At 45.0% G+C, this 27,815-nt stretch overlaps 1 protein-coding gene across 1 annotated transcript in view; it reads left to right on the top strand.

Moving 5' to 3' along the window:
- Positions 1-27,815, top strand: part of csmd2 (CUB and Sushi multiple domains 2) — a 778,395-nt gene that overhangs the window by 164,539 nt on the left and 586,041 nt on the right. Inside the window, exons 8-9 of the mRNA XM_070898713.1 lie at positions 12,349-12,531; positions 14,219-14,545. Coding sequence (XP_070754814.1) covers positions 12,349-12,531; positions 14,219-14,545 — 510 coding nt within the window. The remainder of the gene's footprint in view (positions 1-12,348; positions 12,532-14,218; positions 14,546-27,815) is intronic.

Below are 27,815 nucleotides of genomic sequence, written 5' to 3'. Positions count from 1 at the left end.
CTATCAGTGTATTTTTTTTTTCATCTGTCACACCCTTAAATTCAGGCCCATGTTTGGAGAACTGTGTCAGCTTTATTAAGCTGTTGGTCAGTTAGGTTTCAATGTTGTCGTGTCGGGGTATGTATAAATAAATTGTTGTCTTGTCCTGCAGTAAAGTGCCAACCCCCTTTTTGACTTTATGTAAATTGTCTGCCCATCTCTCGGCTGCAGAGTGGTGCTGTGTGTGTGTGTGTGTGGTCCATAAGGGAGAGAGAAGTAATGTAATTATGGGAATGGAAGGTTGACATGTTCAATTGGTGAAATGGTTAGCATTAACATAAATGACTGAGAAGTAATTGTATGAATAAGCTTAAAAACAACTCCACAACTGACCAATCTGCAATGATAAAATACCTCAATAGCAGTAACCAAATTAGCTAATACATAATAAAATACAAGATGTAATCTCTCCTGAATCAGCTTCAGAATCAAGCTAATGTAAAGCCACAGTCACTTACTGTAATGACAGAGGCTAATCTGCATAACTCCCACCCACCTTTCATTGTGTGCTGTGACACACATTGAGGGTCATCGGGGCTGACTGATTCAGTCCCTGTTGCCAGGGAGAGTTCGGAACAATTATTTAAATAGGCCTTACACGGAGCCTCGTGGCCTTGTGTGCTGTCAAATATCATGTCTCACATTCTGACTTGTTCATTCCACCAATCAGAGCTTCATTAACAAAACATTCTAAACAGGAACATCTTTCTCCCATTTTCTTATAGTTCTGCGGTGAGGTTTTTTTTCCAGGAGTATTTTTTATTTAGCAAGTGAGTGTTGGTGATTACAAATGTGGAATTAGCATTGAACCATTACCGTGTTCAACAGTATCAGGGAGCTGGATTCGAATCACGAGAGAAAGAGCCATTAACCTGGCGCTCCTTCAGTTGCAACTGTACCGGTTAATTCAGCTGCCTTGCACAGTGCAATTCTGTATCTTCTGTAAACCAGTGCAGCTCAAAACACGTCATTAGTCGTCACGCTTTAAAAGGATTTTTTAAATTTAAAGCAATGGCATAGAATGGCAATGGCTTGTCTTTAGAACTTTTTAAAAAATTGCCTTCTGACGCTCTCAGCTGCTTTCTCCCTCCTGCAGCTGGTCTTTCCTGCTCCACATAATGACAGGAGTGTTACTGCTGGGCCAAAGCTGGCGCCTTATAGGACGCAGCAAGCTGAAGTGGCAAATCCGACCTCCTGCAAGGGGAAAGTCCGATGCTTCCTTTCTGATCTAGGACCACTTCAAACTGTTTGGTATTCTGGGCTGCCCTGCGGTGAAGTTTGCCTCATTTCCATAGTGGGCAGCTGGTCCCAGCATTGGAAGCAGCGCGTAAAACAGCTGCGGATGCGCACTTGTTTCAAAGTAGCAATCATTTTTTCTATCTCTTGCAACTAGACCTTTGCTCGTTGTATTTTGCTGCTTAGTTTAGACCATGAATGGTTATTTTGGACATTTGTCCCAGTTTTTACATATTTATCACACCAGTCAGCATCAGCAGGCCAGGGCCATTGGAGGGAGCAGCGTGCGGCGGCATACCACTGCAGGGAGCAGCGCGTGCTGCTGCAGGAGGGCGACGGCTGCGAAGCCAGGTTGCTGATTGCAGTGCGGGCAGGCACAGCAGGAGGGGCGAAGGAGCGGCAAGAGTTCGGGGCTCAGAAGAGGCGAGGACCCAGGGGCAGCACACACTGCGACATGTGCGTGGGCTAGCTCTGTGCAGCAGAGCTGGTCTCCAATTGTCTTGGGTAATCCTTGCCACTGGACCAAGGCCTAGCTCTGTCAAGCCCGTGTGGTGGCTGGTGTGCAACGACCACCCCACGTTAAAAAATCCACGCACAGGCATCTTCCACCCTTGAAGAAGTAGTTTGGGATCTGGAATATTAGGTCCTTCATTGAAACACCTGTGAACTCATCCCTTTTTGGCGTGGAAGCAAGTCATCCTCGATACGAGGGACTGTCTATGATGATGATGATCTAAGTATCGATTTGCATTTTATCAATCGTCATCATGTGAGAACAACCTTGAAACTGCAGATATGAAGGGGTTAATCACCATGAACAGAATGGAGTGATGTGGTTGCAAATATTTAATGCTTCAGCTCCTCTCTGAAACCTACAGTATAGAAGAGCATCAACGTTTCACCGGATTAGTGTGATTGCCTTGCTGGTCTTTGGAAGAGATCCAAAATAATGTTCTGTTTGTTTCGAATTGGGTTTGGATGATCCCTTCATTAGTGCACAGCACGAGACATTGCTTTTAATAATAAACACACCAATCAGTCCACAGCTTGGTGCATGGTCTGTGAAATACACACCAATCATTGCACAGCTTGGTGCAGGAGTATGCTTAAACACCCGACAGCTTGGTATAAATCTCTTTTAAAGAGGCCATTCCGTAGCAGGAAATTAATTGTTCTCGATTACATCTCCATCACCATGTTGCTAGCACACATATGCCTCACTGTGTTTAGCTGAAAGGGATCCAGTGGAGACAATGCTGTTAGAACAGGTCTAACTGCAGAACACAGTGAGTGTGTATTTGCACTGTTAAGTGACAGGGACTTAATTACTGATAGATGCTTCCATTTCAAAACTAGTGTACTTACACAAGCTTCTTTTTAACACTGTGTTGTAATGAGTACTGCTGCTTCAATCGGGACTTGATGACTGATGGGAAGATTGACCGATTTACAATGCTTCCTTTGCTACATATGCTGCATGTACACATGCTGAGTTGGGCTGTGCGTGCTCTGTACCTGTCTATATGTCCTCCACATGCTGAGACCAGGATTTTCCACTTCTGTGCTCACCAGTCCACAATTTCCACCGTCAAACCCATCCGAGCTGCTCATCCCAAATAAGCCACAGAATTGAGTACATTTAACATCAACAGGTAACGGGAACGGTAGCATAGTGGTTATGTCACTGGACTAATGATCTGGCGACGTGAGTTCAAATCCCATCATAGCAGCTGGGGAATCAAAATTGAGTTCATTAAATAATTCTGGAATAAAAAGTTAATATCAGGAATGGTGACCGTGTAACTATTGGATTGTCGTTAAAAACCCATCAGTTTCACTACTGTCCTTTAGGGAAGGAAATCTGCCGTTCTTACCTGGTCTGCTCTATTACTCTTAACTGACCTTTGAAATGGCCAAGCAAGCCACTCAGTTGTACCACCCGGCATCGACCTTAGCACCAGCTTCAGTCACGACAATGGCACACCCAGCCCACTCCACCCTGCAAAGTCCTCCTCACTAATATCTGGGATTGTGCCAAAATTGGGAGAGCTGTCCCACAGACTAGTCAAGCAACGGCCTGACATAGTCATACTCACAGGATCATACCTTACAGCCAATGTTCCAGACTCACCCATCACCATCCGTGGGTATGTTCTGTCCCACCAGGGGTGGTGGCACAGTGGTATACAGACGAGAGGAAGTGGCCCTGGAAGTCCTCAACGTTGACTCCAGATGCCATGAAGTCTCATGGTTTCAGGTCAAGCATGGGCAAGTAAACCTCCTGGTGATTACCACCTACTGCCCTCCCTCAGCTGATGAATCAGTACTCATGTTGAACTCCACTTGGAAGAAGCACTGAGGGTAGCAAGGGCACAGAATGTACTCTGGGTGGGGGACTTCAATATCCATCAAGTGTGGCTCGGTAGTAACACGATTTGCTGAGCTCGCCGAGTCCTGAAGGACTTAGCTGCCAGACTGGGCCTGCAGCAGGTGGTGAGAGAACCATCACAAACAAAAAACCTACTTGACCTCGTCCGCATCAATCTACCTGTCACAGATGCATCTGTCCACGGCAGCATTTGGTAGCAGTGACCACCGCACAGTCATTACAGAAACGAAGTCCCGTCTTCACACTGAAGACACCCTCCATCGTGTTGTGTGGCATTACTACTATGCTAAATGGGATATATTCAGAGCAGATCTAGCAGCTCAAAACTGGGCATCCATGAGGCGCTGTTGGACATCAGCAGCAGCAGAATTGTATTCCACCACAATCTGTTAACCCATGGCCTAGCATATCCAACACCGCCTCCAGTGTGTCAGTGCAGCCTTTGGCCGCCTGAGGAAAAGAGTGTTTGAAGATGAGGCCCTCAAAACTGTCATCAAGCTCATGGTCTACAGGGCTGTAGTAATACTCACCCTCCTGTGTGGCTCAGAGATGTGGACCATGTACAGTAGACACCTCAAGTCACTGGAGAAATACCACCAACGATGTCTCCGCAAGATCCTACAAATCCCTTGGGAGGACAGACACACCAAAATTAGTGTCCTCGTCCAGGTCAGCATCCCCAGTATTGAAGCACTGACCACACTTGATCAGCTCCGCTGGGCAGACCACATAGTTCGCACGCCAGATATGAGACTCCCAAAGCAAGCGCTCTACTCGGAACTCGTCCACGGCAAGCGAGCCAAAGGTGGGCAGCGGAAATGTTACAAGGACACCCTCAAAGCCTCCCTGATAAAGTGCGACATCCCCATTGACACCTGGGAGTCCCTGGCCAAAGACTGCCCTAAGTGGAGGAAGTGCATCCGGGAGGGCGCTGAGCTCCTCGAGTCTCGTCGCTGAGAGCATGCTGAAATCAAGCGCATGCAGCGGAAGGAGTGTGCGGCAAACCAGATTCCCCGCCCATCCTTTCCTTCAGCCATTGTCTGTCCCACCTTTGACAGAGACTGTGGTTCTCGTGCCACCTAAGAACTCATGCTAAGAGTGGAAGCAAGTCTTCCTTAATTCCAAGGAACTGCCTATGATGATGATGATGGATATCCCTCACTCGACCATTACGATCAAGCCTGGGGACCAACCCTGGTTCAATGAGGAATGCAGAAAAGCATGCCAGGAGCAGCACCAGGCGTACCTAAAGCTGCAAAACAGAACTTACATGCATCATAAGCAGCATTCTGTAGACGGAGCGAAGTGATCCCAGGAACGAAAAAAAAAAGGTAAATTGGGTCGAAATGCCTCTTTCAATGGTGTGAGATTCTATTTACCGCATCTAGCATGGATTAGATTTGATGCCGACATTGGGTGCCATAGGTGGAATACAATATTCATTTCTCAGCACATGAAGAGGACAAAATGCACAACAATAAAACTATAACAATCTACCATAAATAATTTGATTAATTAAAAAAAATCATCTGGATTTGTATTATTGTCAATTATTTTTATCAAGGTACCTTTTACATATTAAAAATTGTTTTTATAAGAAATTCTGCTTTGAGGGCAAAGCCATTTAACACAGAATCAGATAGGGCAGTAAGTTTTCCATGTCTGATAGTCAGGTCAGTATTTTAGGGTAGGAACAAATAATGTAATGGATCACAAGGCACCACATTGTCTCTGCTCTATAAGACTATGACACAAGGTGAGTGTTTATGCCAAGAAATGTCTCATTTAATTAGTTCCTTACATCAATTGCATTAACAGGAAGAAGCGCTGATCAGAAACAAGTCGGGAACATTTGGGAGTGTGGGGGGAATGTTAACCTAAAATAAATGGGTGGTTTAGGAGCGTGGGGCGTAGTTAAATTGTTAAAAATCCTGAACCCGTCGCCAACCTGCCCATTTCTGGTTTTGATGAGGGCAGGCAGCCAACCCGCTGCCAGGAGGCGGGACGTCAATTTAAATATTTTAACAAGGCTGTGGAAGCCTCTTTAACCTCCATTTTGTTTTTAATCTGTCGCTGGTCAGGTTTTACACACTTTGTAAAATCCGGCTGCTACAGCAAGGTGAGGACAACTGCATCCAGGAGGTTAGTGCCTTTACACTTATCTCCTGAATACAGTAGCCCTGCCTAACCCACGCCCACCCCCCCCCCACCGCGATTGGAGACCCCGTCACGAGGCCTCCGATCGCCTTCCCAGACTCCCAACCCCACCGATGATGCAGAGGCGGGCCCTGATCTTCACCCTACCTGATAATCCACCCTCTATCCCGCCACCCCCTCCCACACTGATCCTCTGCCCCCCCCCCCCCACGATCCTCTTAATGGCCCGGCCTGACTCCCGATCTTCTTCACGGCCCTGCCCGACTCTGCCCCCCGGATCCACTTAGCGATCCGGCCCCCACACGGACGCTCCCTCCCTCCTCTGTGGCGCAGGCCTACCCACCCGGAGCCAGCTGGCCTCTCACTCTAGCCCCCAACCCGCTTTCCCCATTAAAATCCAGGCCTGTATCTCCAAGCTACACTCACACACCTCCGAGCCTCTAGCAAGCGCACCAGTTGTGCTGGCAAAGGTTCGGTTGCCTATCCAAAATATTGAAATGACCCCGACCCCGAGACTTTGAACAGATAGCAGCTGAAAGTGGTGGTCTCGGGATGGATTGTGGTGGTATGGAAATAGGTTTATGTTCAAGGGAATGCATTGCCAGAATTTCCAGTCTAATCTGGCTGGAATCAGCCACTTTTTCTCATCAATAATGGGAAATGGGGTTTTTGTTTGCATTTTAACAGTTAATTGGCCTATTTATGCCATGTGGTTGTATTATAATGTTTAACGGTGGCTATTTATGTACCATGAGTAGACTAATTAAAAGCTAACACAATTAATCAGTCAATTGGGAATTGATTGATCATTTTTCTTTTGTGCAATTAATAACAGAGATCACTTCAATTTAATGCTTTCGCTTTAATTATTAACAGATGGTTTAAGAAGGCAGATTCAATAATTAAATTGTTGTTTATTCTGGTGATTACAGCGCTGTGTTGTATTTGATGGTTCCATCTCTGCAACAGAAGTAAAACAGCCCTAACCAAAGTCAAAAATAACATCCACTGTATCTGTGACCATGGTGCGTTGTCTCACCTTGTCCCCCACCAGCTCTCTGCACCCTTTATCATGGTCGACCACACCATGTTCCTCCAGCCTCCTTTCTTCTATTGTCTAGCTTGGTGAGATGGCCTCACTTGGTTCCTCTTTTACCTATCTGATCATAACCAGAATATCTCCTGAAATGGATTCTCCTCCTGCACCTGCACCATTCCCTCTGGAGTCCCCCAAGGCTCTGTCCTTGTTCCCCTCCTCTTCCTGATTGGTGACATCACCTGCAGACATGGGTCAGCTTCCACGTGTCCACTGATGGCACCCATTTCTACCTCTCCACAACATCTTGACTCCTCCACTGCCTCTCTATTGTCAGATTGCTTGTGTGATCCCCAGTTTTCGATGATTCACAATTCACAAGACTGAAACTGTTATCTTCATTCCCTTGCCACCCCTTCCACCACCTCCACAGCCATTATCTCAGGCTGAACTAGACTGTTTGCATCTCACCATCCTTCTTACCCCACATAACTCTCCTTCGCAAAGACTAACTACTTCCACCTGTGTAACATCACCTGTCTCCACCCCTGCTTTAGCCCATCTGCAGCTGAAAACCTAATCCATGCCTTTTTGCCTCCGGACCCCACCAATCCAAGGCTCTTCTGGCAAGCTTCCTATTCTCCACCCTCCATAAACTTCAGCCCATGCAAACTGCGGTTTCTTGAAGGGGACTGTTATCCAGCATACCAATGTTCCCCGTAAGCTGCGCGGCTGCGCAGTGCTCCAGGATACCTGTGCAGCCAGCTTGCCGGCTTTTCAATGCGTAAAACCATTGTGATATTTTCAATGGCCCGTGCAGCCACTTAAAGGGGCCACGCAGGGCCAAACAATATCAGAGCGAACATTGCAGCACACCGTGCTATTCTTGGAATAATTCCACGGAATCTTTAATTTCCTTACGAAACACCAGAACAGCTGCCAATATCATATCCCAAACCAAGTCCTGCTCACCCATCACTGCTGTAATTGTTTACTTACATTGGCTCTCGGTCTCCCAGTACCTCCGATTTAAAGTGATCATCCTCATGTTTAAATCCCAAAATTGCCTTTCTCCTCCATATTCCTGGAATCTCTACCAGCTCGACAACACTCTCCCCAGACTATCTGCTCCTCTGATTCTGGCCTTTTCTATATTCCTCCTCGCCTCCAATAGAGCTTTAACCAGGAGATCGCATGGCTCCTGTTGGGGTGGAGTGTAGAATGTTTCCGTGTAAGGGGTGTCACAGTTATGTGGGGCGGATTGGTTGGGCCGGGTGCTCTTTACCTTTCCGCCATTGTTCATTGTTTATAGGATATAGAAACATAGAAAATAGGTGCAGGAGTAGGCCATTTGGCCCTTCGAGCCTGCACCACCATTCAATAAGATCATAGCTGATCATTCACCTCAGTACCCCTTTCTTGCTTTCTCTCCATACCCCTTGACCTCTTTAGCCGTAAGGGCCACATCCACCTCACTTTTGACTATATCGAATGAACTGGCATCAACAACTCTCTGCGGTAGGGAACTCCACAGGTTAACAACTCTCTGAGTGAACAAGTTTCTCCTCATCTCAGTCCTAAATGGCTTACCCCTTATCCTTAGACTGTGTCCCCTGGTTCTGGACTTGCCCAACATTGGGAACATTCTTCCTGCATCTAACTTCTCCAGTCCCGTCAGAATTTTAGATGCTTCTATGAGATCCCCTCTCATCCTTTTAAACTCCAGTGAATAAAGGCCCAGTCGATCCAGAATCTCCTCGTATGTCAGTCCAGCCCTAACCCTAACCCTAACCCTAACCCTGGGAATCAGTCTGATGAACCTTCGCTGCACTCCCTCAATAGCAAGAATGTCCTTCCTCAGATTAGGTGACCAAAACTGAACATAATATTCCAAGTGAGGTCTCACCAAGGCCCTGTACAACTGCAGTAAGACCTCCCTGCTCCTATACTCAAAACCTCTCGCTATGAAGGCCAACATACCATTTGCCTTCTTCACCGCCTGCTGTACCTGCATGCCAACTTTCAATGACTGATGTACCATGACACTCATTGCACCTCCCCTTTTCCTAATCTGCCGCCATTCAGATAATATTCTGCCTTTGTGTTTTTGCGCTCAAAGTGGATAACCTCACATTTATCCACATTATACTGCATCTGCCATGCATTTGCCCACTCACCTAACCTGTCCAAGTCACCCTGCAGCCGCTTAGTGTCCTCCTCACAGCTCACACCGCCACCCAGTTTAGTGTCATCTGCAAACTTGGAGATATTACACTCAATTCCTTCATCTAAATCATTAATGTATATAGTAAATAGCTGGGGTCCCAGCACTGAGCCCTGCGGCACCCCACTAGTCTCTGCCTGCCATTCTGAAAAGGACCCGTTTATTCCGACTCTCTGCTTCCTGTCTGCCAACCAGTTCTCTATCCACATCAATACATTACCCCCAATACCATGTGCTTTAATTTTGCACAACAATCTCTTGTGTGAGACCTTGTCAAAAGCCTTTTGAAAGTCCAAATACACCACATCCACTGGTTCTCCCTTGTCCACTCTACTCGTTACATCCTCAAAAAATTCTAGAAGATTTGTCAAGCATGATTTCCCTTTCATAAATCCATGCTGACTTGGACCAATCCTGTCACTGCTTTCCAAATGCGCTCTTATTTCGTCTTTAATAATTGATTCCAACATTTTCCCCATGACTGATGTCAGGCTAACTGGTCTATAAGTACCCGTTTTCTCTCTCTCTCCTTTTTTAAAAAGTGGTATTACATTAGCTACCCTCCAGTCCATATGTAACCTTCAGGGCTGCTGACCGAGGGCTGTGTAGCTCTTTGTCGGCCGGCACGAACACGATGGGCCACAATGGCCTCCTCCTGCGCTGTAAATTTCTATGTTTCCATGTTTGCCGCTTTGATGGTGCTGGCTCCTTTAAGGCCCAGGATGCACTGAGACTTCTTCCAGTATTCCCGGCTGTGGCCAATAGTTAGGCCTAAAAGCAAGTTTGGGAGCTCAGTTCCTGGTCTGGGTGGAAGGCTCTCCTGGCAGGCTTCACACTAAGTGCTCCAACACAGCACCAGGAGAGCAAGATTGGCAAGTGAAACCACAAATGGGAACTAATTAAACAAGGAGATGGAAAGTGTACATGACAGGAAAAAGAAAAAGGAATGCATCAACGGCTGGGCTTTCATTGATGAATAAAAAAAAGAAAGACTTGGATTTATATAGCGCCGCTCATGACCACCGGACGTGTCAAAGCGCTTTACAGCCAATGAAGTACTTTTGGAATGTAGTCACTGTTGTAATGTTTGAAACGCGGCAGCCAATTTGCACACAGCAAGCTCCCACACTCAGCAATGTGATAATTACTGGATAATCTGATTTTTTAAAAATGTTGATAGAGGGATAAATATTGTTCAGGACACTGGGGATAACTCCCCTGCTCTTCTTCGAAATAGTGCCATGGGATCTTTTACATCCACTTGAGAGCACGGTATAACGTCTCATCCGAAAGACGGCACATACAACAGTGCAGCACTCCTTCAGCACTGCACTGGAGTGTCAGCCTAGATTTCTTTGTGCTCAACTCCCAGGAGCGGGACTTGAACCCACAACCTCCTGACTCAGAGGTGGGGGTGGTACCCACTGAACCACAGCCGAACAGGTAAACAAGTAAAAGCCAAGATAAAAAAAAAAGAATATGTTTAGGAAAGCTACCAAAGGGAGACAAGAAAGGCAACGAGGGAGTATTAATGTCCCTCATGGCCCGATAAAAATGATTCCGATGTCCAATTCTCTGCGATGTTCTCGACCCCCGCGCCCGCCTCACAACGTACTTGCACTGCCTGAGCCCTGTGGTGGATTTGTGGCCCCCTCTTGCTAGCAAGCTGCTCTAAATACGTGAGCAGCTCATCGACAGGATGGTAATGAGGCCCATCTATGAAGATTGTTCCATCCCCCTTCCGCCCGATAGCGTCACACAAAAATCTGCCCCATTAAATAGTGAGATTTTAATTAGAATAGACGAGCTGACCTTGGAGTGCAGAAACTCTCGTCATTAAAGCACACAAATAGATGAGCCCATAAAACAAGCAAACAGAATCTATGGTTTTGTCGCTTGAAGCATAGAATACAAAAGCAAGGAGGAAATGTTGAACTTGTACACGACCTTAGCTAAGTTGTTGCTGGAGTATTGGGTACAGTTTTGCGTGCTCCATTATAGGAAGGATATAAAAGCAATGAAAAAGATATAGTTGGATTCGGGATTACAGTTATGGCGAGTCCCTGGAGAAATTAGGGTTTCCTCTCTCGAGCTGAGAAGGTTAAGGAATAACCTGATAGACATATTTAAGATTATAAAGGGTTATAATGATACTGAAAGTTATAATAAAGTTAATATAATGATAGGTTGTTTCCACTGGTCAGTGAGACAGTAACGAGAGCATACAAATTTAAATTAATCATAAATATTTAACGGGGTTCGAAAAAAAATCTTTATGTATATTTATAATTTGAAATTCTCCAACATAAACTTGTTGAGATAGAATTCAGAAATTCTATAAAAGGGAATTAGATAGTTGGCTGAAAAGCAATATCAAAGAGAACAGCGTGTGAGCAGGAGAGTAGGATTAAACTCGGTGACTCAAGTGAAGAATAACACCAGTGTGAATTGGGTGAGACTAATGGTCTTTCTGTGCTGTAACATTCAATAATTCGATAAAGTGCCACAATTTATCCTGAACAGGATCAGAACGTGACACAACTGAAGTTCTCATTATAGGGGAAACAGGTTTTACTTGAACCAGTTTTTTGCTAGATTCATATCATCATCCTGGGATCAATTAGAATAAGTATATCCCGCGGCTTGTAACGAACAACCATATGTTGTAGAGTCTCTGTATTTTCAAATTAATGAGAAGGATCGTGCTACCCATTTTCAAATACTAACAATTCTTGCTGAACGGCAAAGATTCAAGATGCTATGTCGGGTTATCTGTTAAGAATAGACCTGTTATGGCTTCACGGGATTAAGTGTAAAGTTGAAGTAAAATTGCTTGTTGTAATTGACAAATTCCTGCACATCGCTTACTTCATCCATGAACTGAAATCAGGCCAATTCTTCATGAATGCAGATATAATATATTCAGATGGCCAGATGTCTTGGTATAATGAGGAGAGTCACAAATTTAAAAGTCTTATCCTGATGTTCTGACCAACTGTTTCTGGCCCACTGAGATTTTTTGTTTGTAGGGGAGGGAAGGAAAGAGACCATTGTCCCAACAGATGATGGAATATTCAGGTTGGAAATCTGATTAACTTTGGATATATTATGGGCAGAGAGGAGCATACTTTAACTGAAGCATCTCCATTTTGTACTCTGGGCTACCTTAAATGAAGGTGCAAGTTTCAAGTAATGTTATTTAGGCCTTGGTGATGGTTTCTTCCATATAAATATATGTTCTGTTTTTCTTAAACATCTTTCTTTCAGAGATAGAACAAGGAACCTGCAGTGATCCTGGAACGCCAGCCTATGGAAAACGAGAGGGCAAAAGCTTCCTTCATGGTGACATTTTGAGATTTGAATGCTTGCCTGCTTTTGAACTTGTTGGCCAAAAAACTATCACCTGCCAGAAAAATAACCAATGGTCAGCCAAGAAACCAAGCTGTGTGTGTAAGTGGTTTGAACCTGTAATTCTCTTCATCTTCCAGTTGTTTTAAAAAAAAACCTTTATATTTTTATTTTTCCCAAGTTGACCTGGTAGAGAGTTAAGGATGTAAACCTGAACTTAAATTCTATTCCCTGGCTACCACTAAAAGTTTAATCTAGCAATCTTGGCTGCATTGCCAAAGGAGACAGTGGAGTCTAGACTGTGTCATTAAAGGATGGCAATTGCTTGAATCAATGAGCAACTTACCACAAATAAACCTGTGACGACATTTTGTGAAAGGCTAGTTTCTCCTGCAGTGTACCACTCAGTTCCTGCACACTGTCTACAACTATCAATTTGAAGTCGCTTGATTCGAATTACTAGATCATTTGAATGTGACATACTTAAAAGGACTACTGTGCCATTTTAATGCATTGCTTATATATATTTGAGTTACTGGGGGAATTCAGTTTTTTTCTAATGCATCAAAGCTAATGGAGTTGGAGCCAGAAACACTTTGGAAAGGATTCAATGAACTGGCTGCAGTATTATCGATGTTGAGCAAAAAGAAAATTTATCTCATTTAGAAGCTGATATCGCTCAATGCAGTCCTCAGAGTCAGTGGCGATGGCAGAGTTGGGTGGTGAGAACTTAAATGAAGCAGCAAACTCCATGCTTGTAGATGATGTTGATGAGGGATAGCTGAGGCATGCCAATAGGAATTATTATATCTGACTAATAATGGAGCTCATGGAATTGAGGCTGTTGTCAAGGTAGAAGGCCGACTGGAATCAGGTGCGAGGAGGGCATTGAAAGTTCTTGGCAAAGCACTCATTGAGCAGATCAAAGAATTGCAATGCCAGTTTGTGACTGGGCAGAGGAGAAGGAGTTACGAGTTACTGAGTGTGCTGGTGAGGGAGCGGGACTGGGGAGAGGGGGAAAGTAGTCTTTTTTCCAAGAATGGAAAGAAAGGTTGGAAGATTTATAGGTGGGTAGCGAGATGTATCTGTAAAAGAGATTGTAATATATCTGCTTCATGGGTTCTTTGCCTAAGAATTCATAGCAACACATTGCTATGAAGAACTAGTTGGTTCATCCGCCAGGCTCACAACCACCTGCCTCATTGTGGATCCCCCGACCCCAACTGTCTAGGGTTTTATTGAACCTTGCGAACATCACGTGACTGGCTAAGCCACTCACAACTCAACAGCTCCAGAAACTTGTGAGCATTCTCACGGGTGCAGACATTAAACTGGTGAAGCAGTATTTGGAAATCGGCCTGTTAGGAATCATGACCTAGGAGATGGCAAGACCTTGTATGATTCCAAGAGGCCTTGGTAAATGGTGAACAACAGTCGTTAATCTGGTAAACTTACCCTCATGCAGCACACTCTGAAATGTAACTACTTTACAAGAAGTTGAAAATTGCCATGACATATTTATTTTTATTGTGATTTTTTTTCCTGTTCAAATATCACTGCCTGCCAGCTGTCATCTCATTTCAGCTGACTGAACATTTTGGTATACATGACGATAACAATTTTAGTCCAATCGATCCTTGGCTTAGCAATTTGCTATTTAGCAAATAGCAGCTAAGATCCTCGGTTGTTATATGAATGCACAAGTATTCTCCAATGTCTCATTAGTCATTCATTTTGGGCCTTTTGTAGTTCAGTATTAAATTACAGTAATATTTCATTCTGTTTTCAGTCTCGTGCTTCTTCAATTTTACAACTCAATCTGGTGTTCTGCTATCCCCCAACTACCCGGAAGATTATGGGAACCATATGCATTGTGTATGGCTGATTATTACAAAGCCAGAAAGCAGGATTCACTTGGCTTTCAATGATTTTGACGTTGAGCCACAGTTTGACTTTGTTTCTGTGAAGGACGGGTTAAATCCTGAATCGCCTGTCTTGGGAACTTTCTCCGGAAACAGAATCCCTTCTCCTTTGACCAGCAGTGGCCACGTATCACGTTTAGAATTCCTGACAGACCACTCCACAGCTGCTCGAGGATTTAACATCACTTTCACAAGTAAGTAGGAGTGATCCATCTTTTCTCTTATCTTGCAGGTGACACATTTGAACACATTACATGAAATTTTATTTGCGAAATCTATCACAGCAGATTTATCAGAATAACAATGATGATGCAATCAAAACAATCGCGCCCTTTGCCATTCAGATGTTAGTGAAAGGAGTCACTGCATTTTCAATTGCAAGTGTGCAGAACACATCAATGCAGCAACGGAGGCCCTGCTATTTATGGGGCGGGGGGGTGGCGGGGGGGGGGAGGCCGAAAGCGGCCAAAGAACCCGGCAAGGCCGGGAATGTGGAGGTCCTGTCGAATTTAACGGCAGGACCTCGTTATCATTTTTTAGCTCCATTTTCCGCCCGGCAACTATCATATTGGCAGGCTGGCCAGCTGTTGGTTGGGAAAACCAGCGGCAGGAGGCCACAACCAGGGACCTTTAGGGATTGTTCCCGGATATCAGGAGGGGAGTAGGCTGCAGATCGGGGCTTGTGGGGAGGTGGTGAGGTCGAGGATCACGGCGGGGGGTGGGAGAGAGAGGCAGTGATCGGCAGAAGGGAGGTCGAGGGGGAGGGGAGCACAAAAAGGGAGGTCTTTGATTGGATGGAAGGCAGGAGTGATAGAATGATAAAAGGGATGATGGTGCAAGCGGAATATATCTCTTCCTATCTCGATTCTATTTTTTCTCCCCTTGTCCAGACCCTTCCGACGTCCTCCGCCACTTTCCAGTTTCCTGGCTCTAACTCTCCTTTTCGTGGATGGCCAGACGCTCTACACCCCACCAGGACAGCCTGCAAGCCCTTCCCTTCTTCCTCGAGCAGAGGCCCAATCAGTCCCCACCCACCACCCCTCCTCCGCCTGGCTGAACGTGTTCTCACATTGAACAACTTTGCCTTTGACTCCATTTACTTCCGTCAAATAAAAAATGTTGCTATGGGAACCCGTTGTGAGTCCTACCTAAGCCTGTCTTTTTGTGGGATATGTAGAACATTCTTTGTTCCCTTCCTACTTGGGTCCCCTCCCACACCTCTTTCTGTGGTACATTCATGAATGTATCACTGCTCTTGTCCTGAACTGAACAATTTCATCAACTTTGCTTCTAATTTCCTTCCCTTCCTCGCCTTCACATGGTGCATCTCTGACTTGATCCATCCCTTCTTCGACTTCTCTATCTCCATTTCTCGGGATAGGCTGTCAGCCAATATTTACCATCAGCCTACTGACTTCCACAGCTATCTTGATTACATTTCCTCCAACCCCGCTTCCTGTAAGGCCTCTATTCCATTCCCCCAGTTTCTCCATCTCTGTCACATCTGACGATGCCACTTTCCACACCAGTGCTTCCAACATGTCTTCCAACATGTCTTCCTTTTTTGTCAACTGAGAATTCCCCTCCACCGTGGTTGTCTGTCCCATTCCCTGCACTTCTGCCCTCGCCCCTTCCCCTCCCGACAGAGCCACAATAGGGTTCCCCTTGTCCTCACCTTCCGCACCACCAGCCTCCACATTGCACCAGATGCGGCCTGCCCTGCCGAGTATTTTATTTTCAGGTTTCCAGCATCCGCAATGATTTGCCTTTTTATTAAATGTGGAGAGAATTGTTCCGCTTGTCGGAGAATCCAAAACTAGGAGCCATAAATACTCGACGGTTACTAATAAATCCAATCGGAAAATAAGGAGAAATCTGTTTGTTCAGAGAGATGTTAGAATTTGGAACTCACCACCACAGAAAGTGGTTGAGGCGAATAGCTTAGATGATTTCAAAAGCGAACTAGACGAGTACGAGGGAAAAGGAAATAGAAAGATATGCTGAGAGGCTGAGATGAGGTAGATGGAATGGGAGGAGATTCGTGTGGAGTATAAACACCAGCACAGACTAGTTGGGCTGAATGGCCAGTTTCTGGACTGTATATTCTATGTAATTCTATGTAACATGATGAATGTGGTTTAATGCCTGGTTTGAGTGGGGAAAATTTAAGTGATCATACCTAAGTGGGAAACATTACAGCCTCCAGTGACAGATTTCCTTCTTTGGGTCCCATCAATGGGCCAGGCTCACTGGTCAATGATCAACTATGTCCTGGACAATGGCAGGGCCCAACGTGGATACAGTCTACACATGGTGCATCTTCCCATGAAATAGGGAGCAAGACAAGGAGATGAATTTGCAGTGGGTGCTGCTTGGGTACATGCTAAACTGAAATGGAACCCTCCTTCAAGGCTTGAAAGAGGCAAACTTGCCTTTTTGTGAAATGGCTTTAATATCATGAGAATTAAACATCAGGCCATTTTTAAAAAAATGTAATGAATAATATTTGCAGTCGGTAATGAATGAAATGTTAAATGTCATGGAAAGTGCACATCACCAGAGAAATCTTCAGCAATGCCAAGGTTGTGAGGGAGGTGTATTTTTAAACACTGTGTGCAATTTTGTATTCAAATTACCAATGTAACATTAAAATGATTTATTTTCCATATGTGGAGAATTTCCAAAGCCTTGGTGAATCGCAGTTGAACAGTTTCATAATTTCTTTAATTTCTCATTGCTGTGTGTCGGGCTAGATGTTGTGGCAGATTGCTTTGGTTGCTATGAGTAACATTCATCTTGGCAGTCATTCAAAGCTGCAGTCACAGAATGTGGTGCGTGCTTCTTAATTGGGGATGTGATTAAGCCACAAAGTGTCGTGCCCTCTTTACTTATTTGTTGCTGGCGCTAACAGCTGATCTCACAGATCCAAAGTGGTCCTCGAAGAGGGTAAATCACTCATCGTATCACAACAAAACCAAACAGTGATACAGCTTTATGCCAATGAAGCTTCCTCAGTGGACTAGTAGGTAAATGCAGTGTGTGATGTGGTACTGAGTCAAACCGACCAGACGGTCTGAGGTTTGTGCTAAGTTCAATGATCTTACTGAGGGCAATGCAACTGGCCTATGCAAATAGAAGGGAAAGTTAACCACAATTGCACTTCTAATGGCTGGAAATTGCATGTGTGAACATCCAGTGAGCACAAGATTGGGCTCAGCTTGTAGTGCTTTTCTTTTTTATTTATTCATGGGATGTGTGTGTCACTGGCAAGGCCAGCATTTATTGCACATCCCTAATTTCCCTTGGGAACATGGTGGTGAGCTGCCTTCTTGAACTGCTGCAGTCCGTGTGGTGATGGTACTCCCACAATTCTAAAGGGGGAAAGTGTGTTAGAAAGACAAGCCTGAAGGCTCTGTGCCTCAATGCGAGGAGTGTTCAGAATAAGGTGGACGAATTAACTGCGCAGATAGCAGTTAACGGGTATGATGTAATTGGCATCACGGAGACATGACTCCAGGGTGACCAAGGCTGGAAACTCAACATCCAGAGGTATTCAACATTTAGGAAAGATAGCCAGAAAGGAAAAGCAGGCGGGGTGGCATTGCTGGTTAAAGAGAAAATTAATGCAATAGTAAGAAAGGACATTAGCTTGGATGATGTGGAATCGATATGGGTAGAACTACGGAATACCAAGGGGCAGAAAACGCTAGTGGGAGTTGTGTACAGACCACCAAACAGTAGTAGTATGGTTGGGGACAGCATCAAACAAGAAATTAGGGATACATGCAATAAAGGTACAGCAATTATCATGGGTGACTTTAATCTACATATTGATTGGGCTAACCAAACTGGCAGCAATGCGGTGGAGGAGGATTTCCTGGAGTGTATTAGGGATGGTTTTCTGGACCAATATGTTGAGGAACCAACCAGGGAACTAGCCATCCTAGACTGGGTGATGTGTAATGAGAAAGGACTAATTAGCAATCTTGTGCAAGACCCCTTAGGGAAGAGTGACCATAACATGGTAGAATTCTTTATTCGGATGGAATATGATACAGTTAATTCAGAAACTAGGGTCCGGAACTTAACTTCGATGGTTTGAGGTGTGAATTGGCTAGAATAGACTGGCAAATAATACTTAAAGGGTTGACGGTGGATATGCAATAGCAAACATTTAAAGATCACATGGATGAACTTCAGCAATTGTACATCCCTGTCTGGAATAAAAATAAAACGGGTAAGGTGGCTCAACCCTGACTAACAAGGGAAATTAAGAATAGTGTTAAATCCAAGGAAGAGGCAGAAAAAACAGCAAACCTGAGGACTGGAAGAAATTTAGAATTCAGCAGAGGAGGACAAAGGGTTTAATTAAGAGGGGGGAAAGAGAGTACAAGAAGAAGCTTGCCGGGAACATAAAAACTGACTGCAAAAGCTTCTATAGATATGTGAAGAGAAAAAGATTAGTGAGGACAAACGTAGATCCCTTGCAGTTGGATTCAGGTGAATTTATAATAGGGAACAAAGAAATGGCAGACCAATTGAACAAATACTTTGGTTCTGTCTTCACGAAGGAAGACACAAATAACCTTCCGGAAGTACAGGGGACCGAGGGTCTAGTATAAGGGGTGGTTTTCAGGGGGTCAGCTTTCCCTTCTGACCTTATATGTGCAGCTCCGAATCGCTCCCACACCCTTGGTTCTAGACATTGGAATTCTGAAGGGACTGTGACAGACTTGGACAGACAATTGGTTTCAAGGTAGGAAGCAGGTATGGCTTTATTGTGTTTAAAATTAAGTAAAAGGCACACCTTTAATAACACACACAGACCAATACACACTGAGGGATACAACACATTGAATAAAATGTCAAATTACAGCGTGTGGGGAAAAGAATACAGCTTAAACTCTAAATGGGATAAAGAAGAGAATGCAGATACATTTACACAAATTATCCCAGCCTCCCCCCTCCCAAACTAAGTTATAGCTCTGGAGGTTCAGGGGCTATGCTCACCAATCCCTTTAGACAGTTGCCGGTGAATCGCAGTTTCAGGGTTCGCTGCACTTGGCCTTATTGGTGAGCCGTACCCTGGACGGAGGAGAGGATTTTGGACTGCGTAGTCTTCGGTTGGGGTGAGTCCGTTGATGCGGTAAGTTGCGTTTTGGATGTCTGGGGTAAGTACCCACTTTCTTTGGTTCGGAATAGTTTTAGTTAGTCCTTTTTGGTAATTTCTCCCCCGTTGGGTCGTTCAGAAGTAGATTGTCGAGTGGTTGTCAATTTGGTTGCTGACAACCTTCTGTTTCGTGGGCCTCGTGCTCGGTCAGTTCTTGATGAGTTCTGGTAGTTTCCTTCACGACTCCATTCTTCACTGCAGAGGAAGCAGGCTGCTTGTGTCTGTGTCTGTGTTCCAGTCTGTGTCCTTTGTTCGAGTCTGTGTGAGTTCGAGTCTGTGTTCTGTTAGTTTTTCCTTGTAAAACTGGGGGATAGATAAATCTCAAAAAGGCTTTCTTATCTCCAACCCCCAAATCTTGCCCAGCTCTTTGTTTCGATTGTCCAGCCCAGCTAACTGAAACTTGATTGAGTGGTTTTAATCTGGCGTTAATAGGCTTTTTGAAGTTGATCAGCTCTTGTCCATTGTGCTAGTCTGGCCTGAGCCAGATATTTCTATGCCTGTTGAAAAGGTGTTGGAATATATATGTGACATTTGGATCCTCTGGGTGGGATGATACTGTTTCTTCCATTGTTTGAATGCTAATGTTTTCTAGGGGCAAGTTTTCAAGAGTAAACAGTTCCCAGACAATTTGCTTAGCTCCAATGTCCAAACTGGCCCTTTAGAGATGGACCCCACCCCTTTTCTTGCCAACCCAACATCCATCTTTTAAAAATCCCAAATTTGATTAAAGTTTGTAGTTTCTTCCATGTGCACTTTAGGATTTCAAACTTTCTGGCAGAGAGTTCCAAATTAAATTCCCTTTCCTATGAGTCCAAACACTTGGGCGCGGGGGCGGGGGCGGCTCTCCATGAATGCATTTTAAAAGTCCAGAAAGGGGTTCTTCTCCTCTGCAGGGGGAAGGTACCAGGAATCTTTGCGAAATATTTGTAAATTCTACATTAGTGAGAAGGAGGAACTGATTAGGCAGGAAATTGTGTTCGGGAAATTGATGGGATTGAAGGCCGATAATCCCCGGGTTCCTGATAGTCTGCATCCCAGAGTACTTAAGGAAGTGGCCCGAGAAATAGTGGATGCATTGGTGATCATTTTCCAACAGTCTTATCGACTCTGGATCAGTTCCTATGGACTGGAGGGTAGCTAATGTAACACCACTTTTTAAAAAGGGTGGGAGAGAGAAAGTGGGTAATTATAGACCAGTTAGCCTGTCATCAGTCGTGGGGAAAATGTTGGAATCAATTATTAAAGATGAAATAGCAGCGCATTTGGAAAGCAGTGACAAGATCGGTCCAAGTCAGCATGGATTTATGAAGGGGAAATCATGCTTGACAAATCTTCTGGAATTTCTTGAGGATGTAACTAGTAGTGTGGACAAGGGAGAACCAGTGGATGTGGTGTATTTCGACTTTCAAAAGGCTTTTGACAAGGTCCCACACAAGAGATTGGTGTGCAAAATCAAAGCACATGGTATTGGGGGTAATATACTGACGTGGATAGAGAACTGGTTGGCAGACAGGAAGCAGAGAGTCGGGATAAATGGATCCTTTTCAGAATGGCAGGCAGTGACTACTGGAGTGCCGCAGGGCACAGTGCTGGGACCCCAGCTCTTCACAATATACATCAATGATTTGGATGAAGGAATTTAGTGTAATATCTCCAAGTTTGCAGATAACATTAAACTGGGTGGCAGTGTGAGCTGTGAGGGGGACGCCAAAAGGCTGCAGGTTGACTTGGACAGGTTAGGTGAGTGGGCAAATGCATGGCAGATGCAGTATAATGTGGATAAATGTGATGTTATCCACTTTGGGGGCAAAAACGCAAAGACAGAATATTATCTGAATGACGGCAGATTAGGAAAAGGGGAGGTGCAATGAGACCTGGGTGTCATGGTTCATCAATCATTGAAAGTTGGCATACAGGTACAGCAGGCGATAAAGAAGGCAAATGGTATGTTGGCCTTCATAGCTAGGGGATTTGAGTATAGGGGCAGGGAGGTCTTACCGCAGTTGTTGAGGCCTCACCTGGAATATTGTGTTCAGTTTTGGTCTCCTAATCTGAGGAAGGACGTTCTTGTTATTGAGGGAGTGCAGCGAAGGTTCACCAGACTGGACTGACATATGAGGAGACTGGATCAACTGGGCCTTTATACATTGGAGTGTAGAAGGATGAGAGGGGATCTCATAGAAACATAGAAGATTGTGACAGAACAAGACAGGTTAGATCCGGGTCCATTGTTCCCGATGTTGGGGAAGTCCAGAACCAGGGGACACAGTCTTAGGATAAGGGGTAAGCCATTTAGGACTGAGGTGAGGAGTATCTTCTTCACTCAGAGAGTTGTTAACCTGTGGAATTCCCTGCTGCAGAGAGTTGTTGATGCCAGTTCATTGGATATATTCAAGAGGGTGTTAGATCTGGCCCTTATGGCTGAAGGGATGGAGAGAAAGCAGGAAAGGGGTACTGAGGGAATGATCAGCCATGATCTCATTGAATGGTGGTGCAGGCTCGAAGGGCCGAATGGCCTTCTCCTGTACCTATTTTCTATGTTTCTATGTTAGGTCGGGAGTTCCAGGATCTTGACCCAGCGACGATGACAAAGCGGTGATATATTTCCAAGTCAGGATGGAGGGGAACTTACAGGTGATGGTGTTCCTATGAGCCTGCTGCCCCTGTCCTTCTAGGTGGTAGAGGTCACGGGTTTGGAAAGTGCTGCCGAAGAAACCTTGGCGAGTTGCTGCAGTCCATCTTGTAGATGGTACGTACTGTAGCCACCGTGCGCTGGTGGTGGAGGGAGTGAATGTTGAAGATGGTGGATGGGGTACCAATCAAATGGGCTGCTATATCCTGGATGATGTTGAGCTTCTTGAGTGTTGTTAAAGCTGCACTCATCCTGACAAGTGGAGTGTATTCCCTCACACTCCTAATTTGTGCTTTGCAGACGGTGGAAAGGCTTTGAGAAGCCAGGAGGTGAGCCACTTGCCGTTTTCAGGGTTAAGTAAGCTGCCAGCACTCAACTCTGCAGGCTCACGTGAAAAGTGGCAAATTGGGCAAATTGGTCGGGAGCTGCTGGTAGCCCTAGGACCAAACCTCAGCAAAAAGTGGAAATGCTTTTCAGAGAGGAGGTGAAAAAGTTAGCAAGGGAGGAGTGAAGAACCAGCTAAATGCTATAATGGCATTATGAGGGTTTGTCAATAAACAGAAATAAAGAAAATAAATTGTATAGAAATGCTTCAGTGACTTGAGTCCGTACACTAATGAGAATGGAAGTAAAGGGTCAGAATGCATCACAGTCTATTCCTCTTGAGACTAATGAGAGATCAGAGATAGATACTAGCTGATCTTGTGTGGCATTGCACAGGGGAAGTAAAGACCGAGTGTCATCTTCAGGTGAAACTGGTTTGAGTGCAGCAATAATTGATCTAGGACATGCAGATGTAATTCCATTCCCATTTTAACGTCACATATTCCATCCTCATTTTGATATTTCCTTTACAAATTCCTATATCCACTTTTATAATGGGAACTGCCTGTGTGAACATGTAATGCTGTAATTACACCCCCCACCAGTGGAAGCGCTGCTAAAACGTTACAGGTCCGAATAGTGAGCTTCCTGCTGCTCCTCTCGCGAAGAAAACACACATGATTTTGGCATTGGTTTGCAGATTTATCTGGAACCAAGTGGTGCAGAAATCGCAGCCCCCAGCAAATGATCCGCCACTTCCTTCCCAGTAACCAGCCAGGCGCTCACAATTTTCATTAGTGCCCTTGTGCTTTGCCTGAGTCAAGTATTCAGTTCAGTATATAGAGGATTGACCAACTCTGTTCCAATCTCCGTTCAGGTGTGGCATCTTGGAGCCAACTCAACCCTAAAAAAAACACTATTTATTTGCTCCTGCTCGCACCCTCCACACCCCCCTCCACTCCGAGAGGATAGTTACAAGTTGTTCATTAGCTGACAGTCAAGTGTTGAAGTGTCTTGGTCGGTTTATCCTCATTAAATTTTAAACCATTGGTCATTCAAAACATTGTTCAACCATTGGGCCAAATCTTCCTGAAAAAATAATGGTGAGTTCATGGTGCACACCATTATTAATGCGCAAATCGGCCAGCAGTTTCATGGGATTAGCACACCATGTACTGGATTTTTCGGCTTTTGTGTTTTTGGAGCGGTAATAGCGGCGGGCCGGTAAAGTTTGCAATCTGGAACAGTTTGTGCCTCAGTCAGCTGGGTCCTTGCTAAGGGAGGGGTTGCACACCTCTCTTGGGCGTTAGCATGGGAAACTCCCGAGCTAAAGATCCAGACCGGGAGCGCTCCAAGAGATGCCTGGGGGGGAAAAACTTTTAAAAAAGGCCACAAAAACATTCCCAAAACATAGCCTATGCCACTACCACACAAATCGCAAAGAAATTTTAAAGAAAAAACAATCACGCTTACCTTAGGAATCCATTACTCACCTCTCCGCTGTTGGTATCGTTGTACCACCTGATTTCCCAGGCGTTCACTGCGGGGCATGCTCTGGGGAATACAGGTCGGGCAAAAGCCAAAACTCGCACCGGTGTCGCAACCAGAGGATTTGCACACCGGGCATAGCTCTTCCGGGCGGTGCTGCTCCGCACCGCCGCGGGGCGCTGGAGGCTGGCTGACCCGCCCGTCCAGAACACCTCGCCGCCGCTCCTGAGCAAAAAACAGAGCGCAGAAGAGCTGAAAGTCCATCCCCATGGGAGTTGTGAATCTCCAGAACTTGCTTGTCGATTTACTCCGTTTCATCCTTAGCCTCTCCATTATTATTAAGAACTTGCTGGATTTGCACATTAATTGCCCATTAATCTCACTACAGAAAGTTAGGGCTTGTCATTAACAGTGTAAGTACCTTTTTAACAATGTGATAATTGTTAATGCAATGCCAATGAACCTCTCTGACCTAGAAAAGGAACAATTTAAACTGTCGAGTCTCATTCCTGCATGTAGTAAATTTTTCATTGCGATTTAAAAATAATTAATTTTAATTTTCTTAATATTCCTTTCTGTCTCTTCTTTCTCTCTAATCTTTCTTTCCCTCTCTTTATTTCTCTTTCGATACCTGATTTGACTCTACTTCACCCTCTTTCTCAGCCCTTCCTCTGCTTCTTTCTCAATCCTTCAATCACATTGGTTCAGGGGATACACCTTGGTCCCATCATTCACTGAGATCCCAGGTGCCTCGTTGCCCTCCTCGCTATCAACTCAAGCTTCCAGCAAGTTATGAGCAATTTATATTCGAGCTGAAGGGTGCAGGAAAAAACCTAACTGATGGCGCACACTGTGAAATGCCCTGCTCCAGCAAGCTTTGGCCCAATCTGATTGATTAGAAAATATTTAGTCATCGTCATCATAGGCGGTCCCTCGAATCGAGGATGACTTGCTTCCACGCCAAAAAGTTTGCAGGTGTTTCAATGCAGGACCTAATATTCCAGGTCCCAAACTAAATCTTGAAGGGTGGAAAATGCCTGTGCATGGATTTTTTTAACGTGTGGTGGCTGTTACACACCAGCCACCACACGGGCTTGGTCCAGTGGCAAGGATTATCCAAGCTGACTGGAGACCAGCTCTGCTGCACGGACCTAGTGCGCACACATATCGCAGTGTGGGCTGGCCCGTCCTTCCCCTGGGCCCTAGCCTCTCCTGGGCCCTGATCGCGTCCCTCTACAATCTCTCGCCGCTCCTTCGCCCCGATCTTGCAGCTCCTGCTGTACCTGCCCACGCTCCAAAGGCACTTGTGACCTACCGCTTGCAGCACTGGCAAGATCCCTTCTCCCACCTAGCATCATGCAGCACTACCACAAAAAGCTGCCTTCCCCACCACAAAACCCACAACTCCCATCCACAGGATAGAGAACACATTAAAAAGGAACACAAATTGGACATGAAAATTGGATGGAAAACCAGAAGAGAAAGGGAAAAGAGAGAGAGAGAGTGCTGTCACAGCTCTAGGTAGCCTGTGACCCTGAATCATGGATCTCCAAGAGCAGTTCGTTCCTCTATTATTCTTGCTTTCTTTGTGCAGTTGCAATGCAGTTTCAGAATCACCATTATCACAGATTCTGTGGGTCGCATCGTCATCTGATCACTGAAAGCAAGAAAATAATTACCTGCTCAATTTTGTTTGTGATTGCAGTAAACCTCACACTACTGCAGGGTAACTGAGAACAGTGAGGAAATGTAGCCGTGGCTGAGGCAAGGTATGGTTTTGTAAACAACACAGAAAGAGGAAAGGAGGAAGAAATCCATGAATTGAATGACGGCCAAAGTCACCAAAAGAAATTGCCTGTAGAAATATTTTCAAAAGGAAATGTTGACTTTTTGTTTGGGGATAGTTTTTCTCAAGTAGTCCTTCAACAAATCTGTCAAAAAATACCTATAGTTTGCGATCTGGTGGCAGTGTCACCTTCAAAATAGAGATGGTGGCACTATATTAAATTATATGAAGCAAATTAAAGCAAGGTAGTGGAAAGAATGGGTCCAGGAGATGTCACTGTTTGTAACTCTGCCCCTACTGACTATAATACTTGCTGTTAATGTAATGCTGCTAAAGGAGCAGTCGCTCAGACTTAAGAACCAAAGAGTTATTCAGGATTGCATTCTCGGTGAATCACAATCAACTTTACTCCCTAGCTATTCAAAACAAGAGCTTAAATCCTCCAAAATGCATGCTCAAACCTTGCAACATTCTCATTAAAGACAAAGAGCTTTAGTGATTCATATATTATTAAACTCAACATGCCCTGTCATCTTTCCAATCAAAAGTCCTATGGGCTTTTCAGTATTAATTATGTCCGCACTTATGCTGCACATTGTAATGCCTGTCCTGTCATGTTTTTAATAGGATTTTCCGATTAATGTGACAGTTTGTGACACTAGAAAATCTCAACAACTGTAGTGGGCCTGCATGCTCTTGCAGGTTCTGGCCACTGGTTGACTCTACACAGCAACTTACAGTTTTCTCTTTCCAGACCTTCATGTTTTTGTTTCAAGATGATCTTTGTCCTGAATTAAAGTACAAATTAAATTTGATGCCTTTATTTTTTTTCTATTAATTTTCTTTCTTAAAATATTTTCTTTCTTCCCTCTGGGTTATTGTCTTTCCCCAGTTGTTTGATCAGAGCAGCAAATCACCCTCTTGGCACTCATCTGTCTCTCTCCATCCTGTTTCAGCTGATTAGCAAGTCTCTCTCTTGGAGCTTGGTTCATTAATTCCCTCATTGGCTTCCTATTCAAAGGCCAAAACATAGCTGTTCAGCTGTGGGTCCATCTTGGTCACTTCTTCCTCCAAAGACAGCTTTGTTCAATATCTCAACTGCATAATCTCCACTCGAAACTTTTTGATCCCCTTCATCTGTTCTTATCCATCATCATCATAGGCAATCCCTCGAAGCGAGGATGACTTGCTTCCACGCCAAAAAGGAATGAGTTCACAGTTGTTTCAATGTCCCAGATCCCGAACTAATATTCCAGATCCCGAACTACATCTTGAAGGGTGGAAGATGCCTGTGCGTGGCTTTTTTTAATGTGTCATGGCCGTTGCACACCAGCCACCACACGGACTTGACAGAGTTCGGTCTTGGTCCAGTGGCAAGGGTTAACCAAGACAACTGGAGACTTGCTCTGCTGCACGGACCTAGTGCACACACATATCACAGTGTGGGCTGGCCCATGCTGCCCTTGGGCCCTTGCCTCTTCTGAGCCCCAAACTCACGCCTCTCCTGGGCTCCGGTCATTTCCCTCTACAAACTCTTGCCGCTTCTTCATCCCTCCTGCTGTGCCTGCCCGCACTGCAATCAGCGACCTGGCTTCGCAGCCGTTGCCCTCCTGCAGCAGCATGCACTGCTCCCTGCAGTGGTATGCCGCCGCACACTGCTCCCTGTAATGGCCCCGGCCTGCTGATGGTCTTACAGGCTGGGACCACGGCGATTTCTGGGCCAGGCCACCGCACGCTGCTCCCTGTAATAGCCCCGGCCTGCTGATTATTACCTCGATGGCTATTGTGAAGTTTTCCGACTGAGTCTCGAATCTAATAAGAACTCATAGGGTCAGACCTCCATTATCAGTATGGTTGGCTCCATTTCGCAGTCCCACCAAGCATGGAGAAAAATATCACATTCTTGTTGTCATGGACGCTGCCTGGCCCGTGACCCCATAGTCTTCAATGCAATGAATTCTCACACCCAAGGGCACTGTGACATAGTAATCTGTCCCTTAGGAAGTTTGTCACACAGTTACTCTTTAAATTGCTTTTACTGTAGTATCCTGTGAAAAATAATTT

The sequence above is a fragment of the Pristiophorus japonicus genome, chromosome 14 (genome assembly GCF_044704955.1).
Source record: "Pristiophorus japonicus isolate sPriJap1 chromosome 14, sPriJap1.hap1, whole genome shotgun sequence".
NCBI lineage: Eukaryota > Metazoa > Chordata > Chondrichthyes > Pristiophoridae > Pristiophorus > Pristiophorus japonicus.
This window is presented reverse-complemented; position numbering and strand designations above follow the sequence as displayed.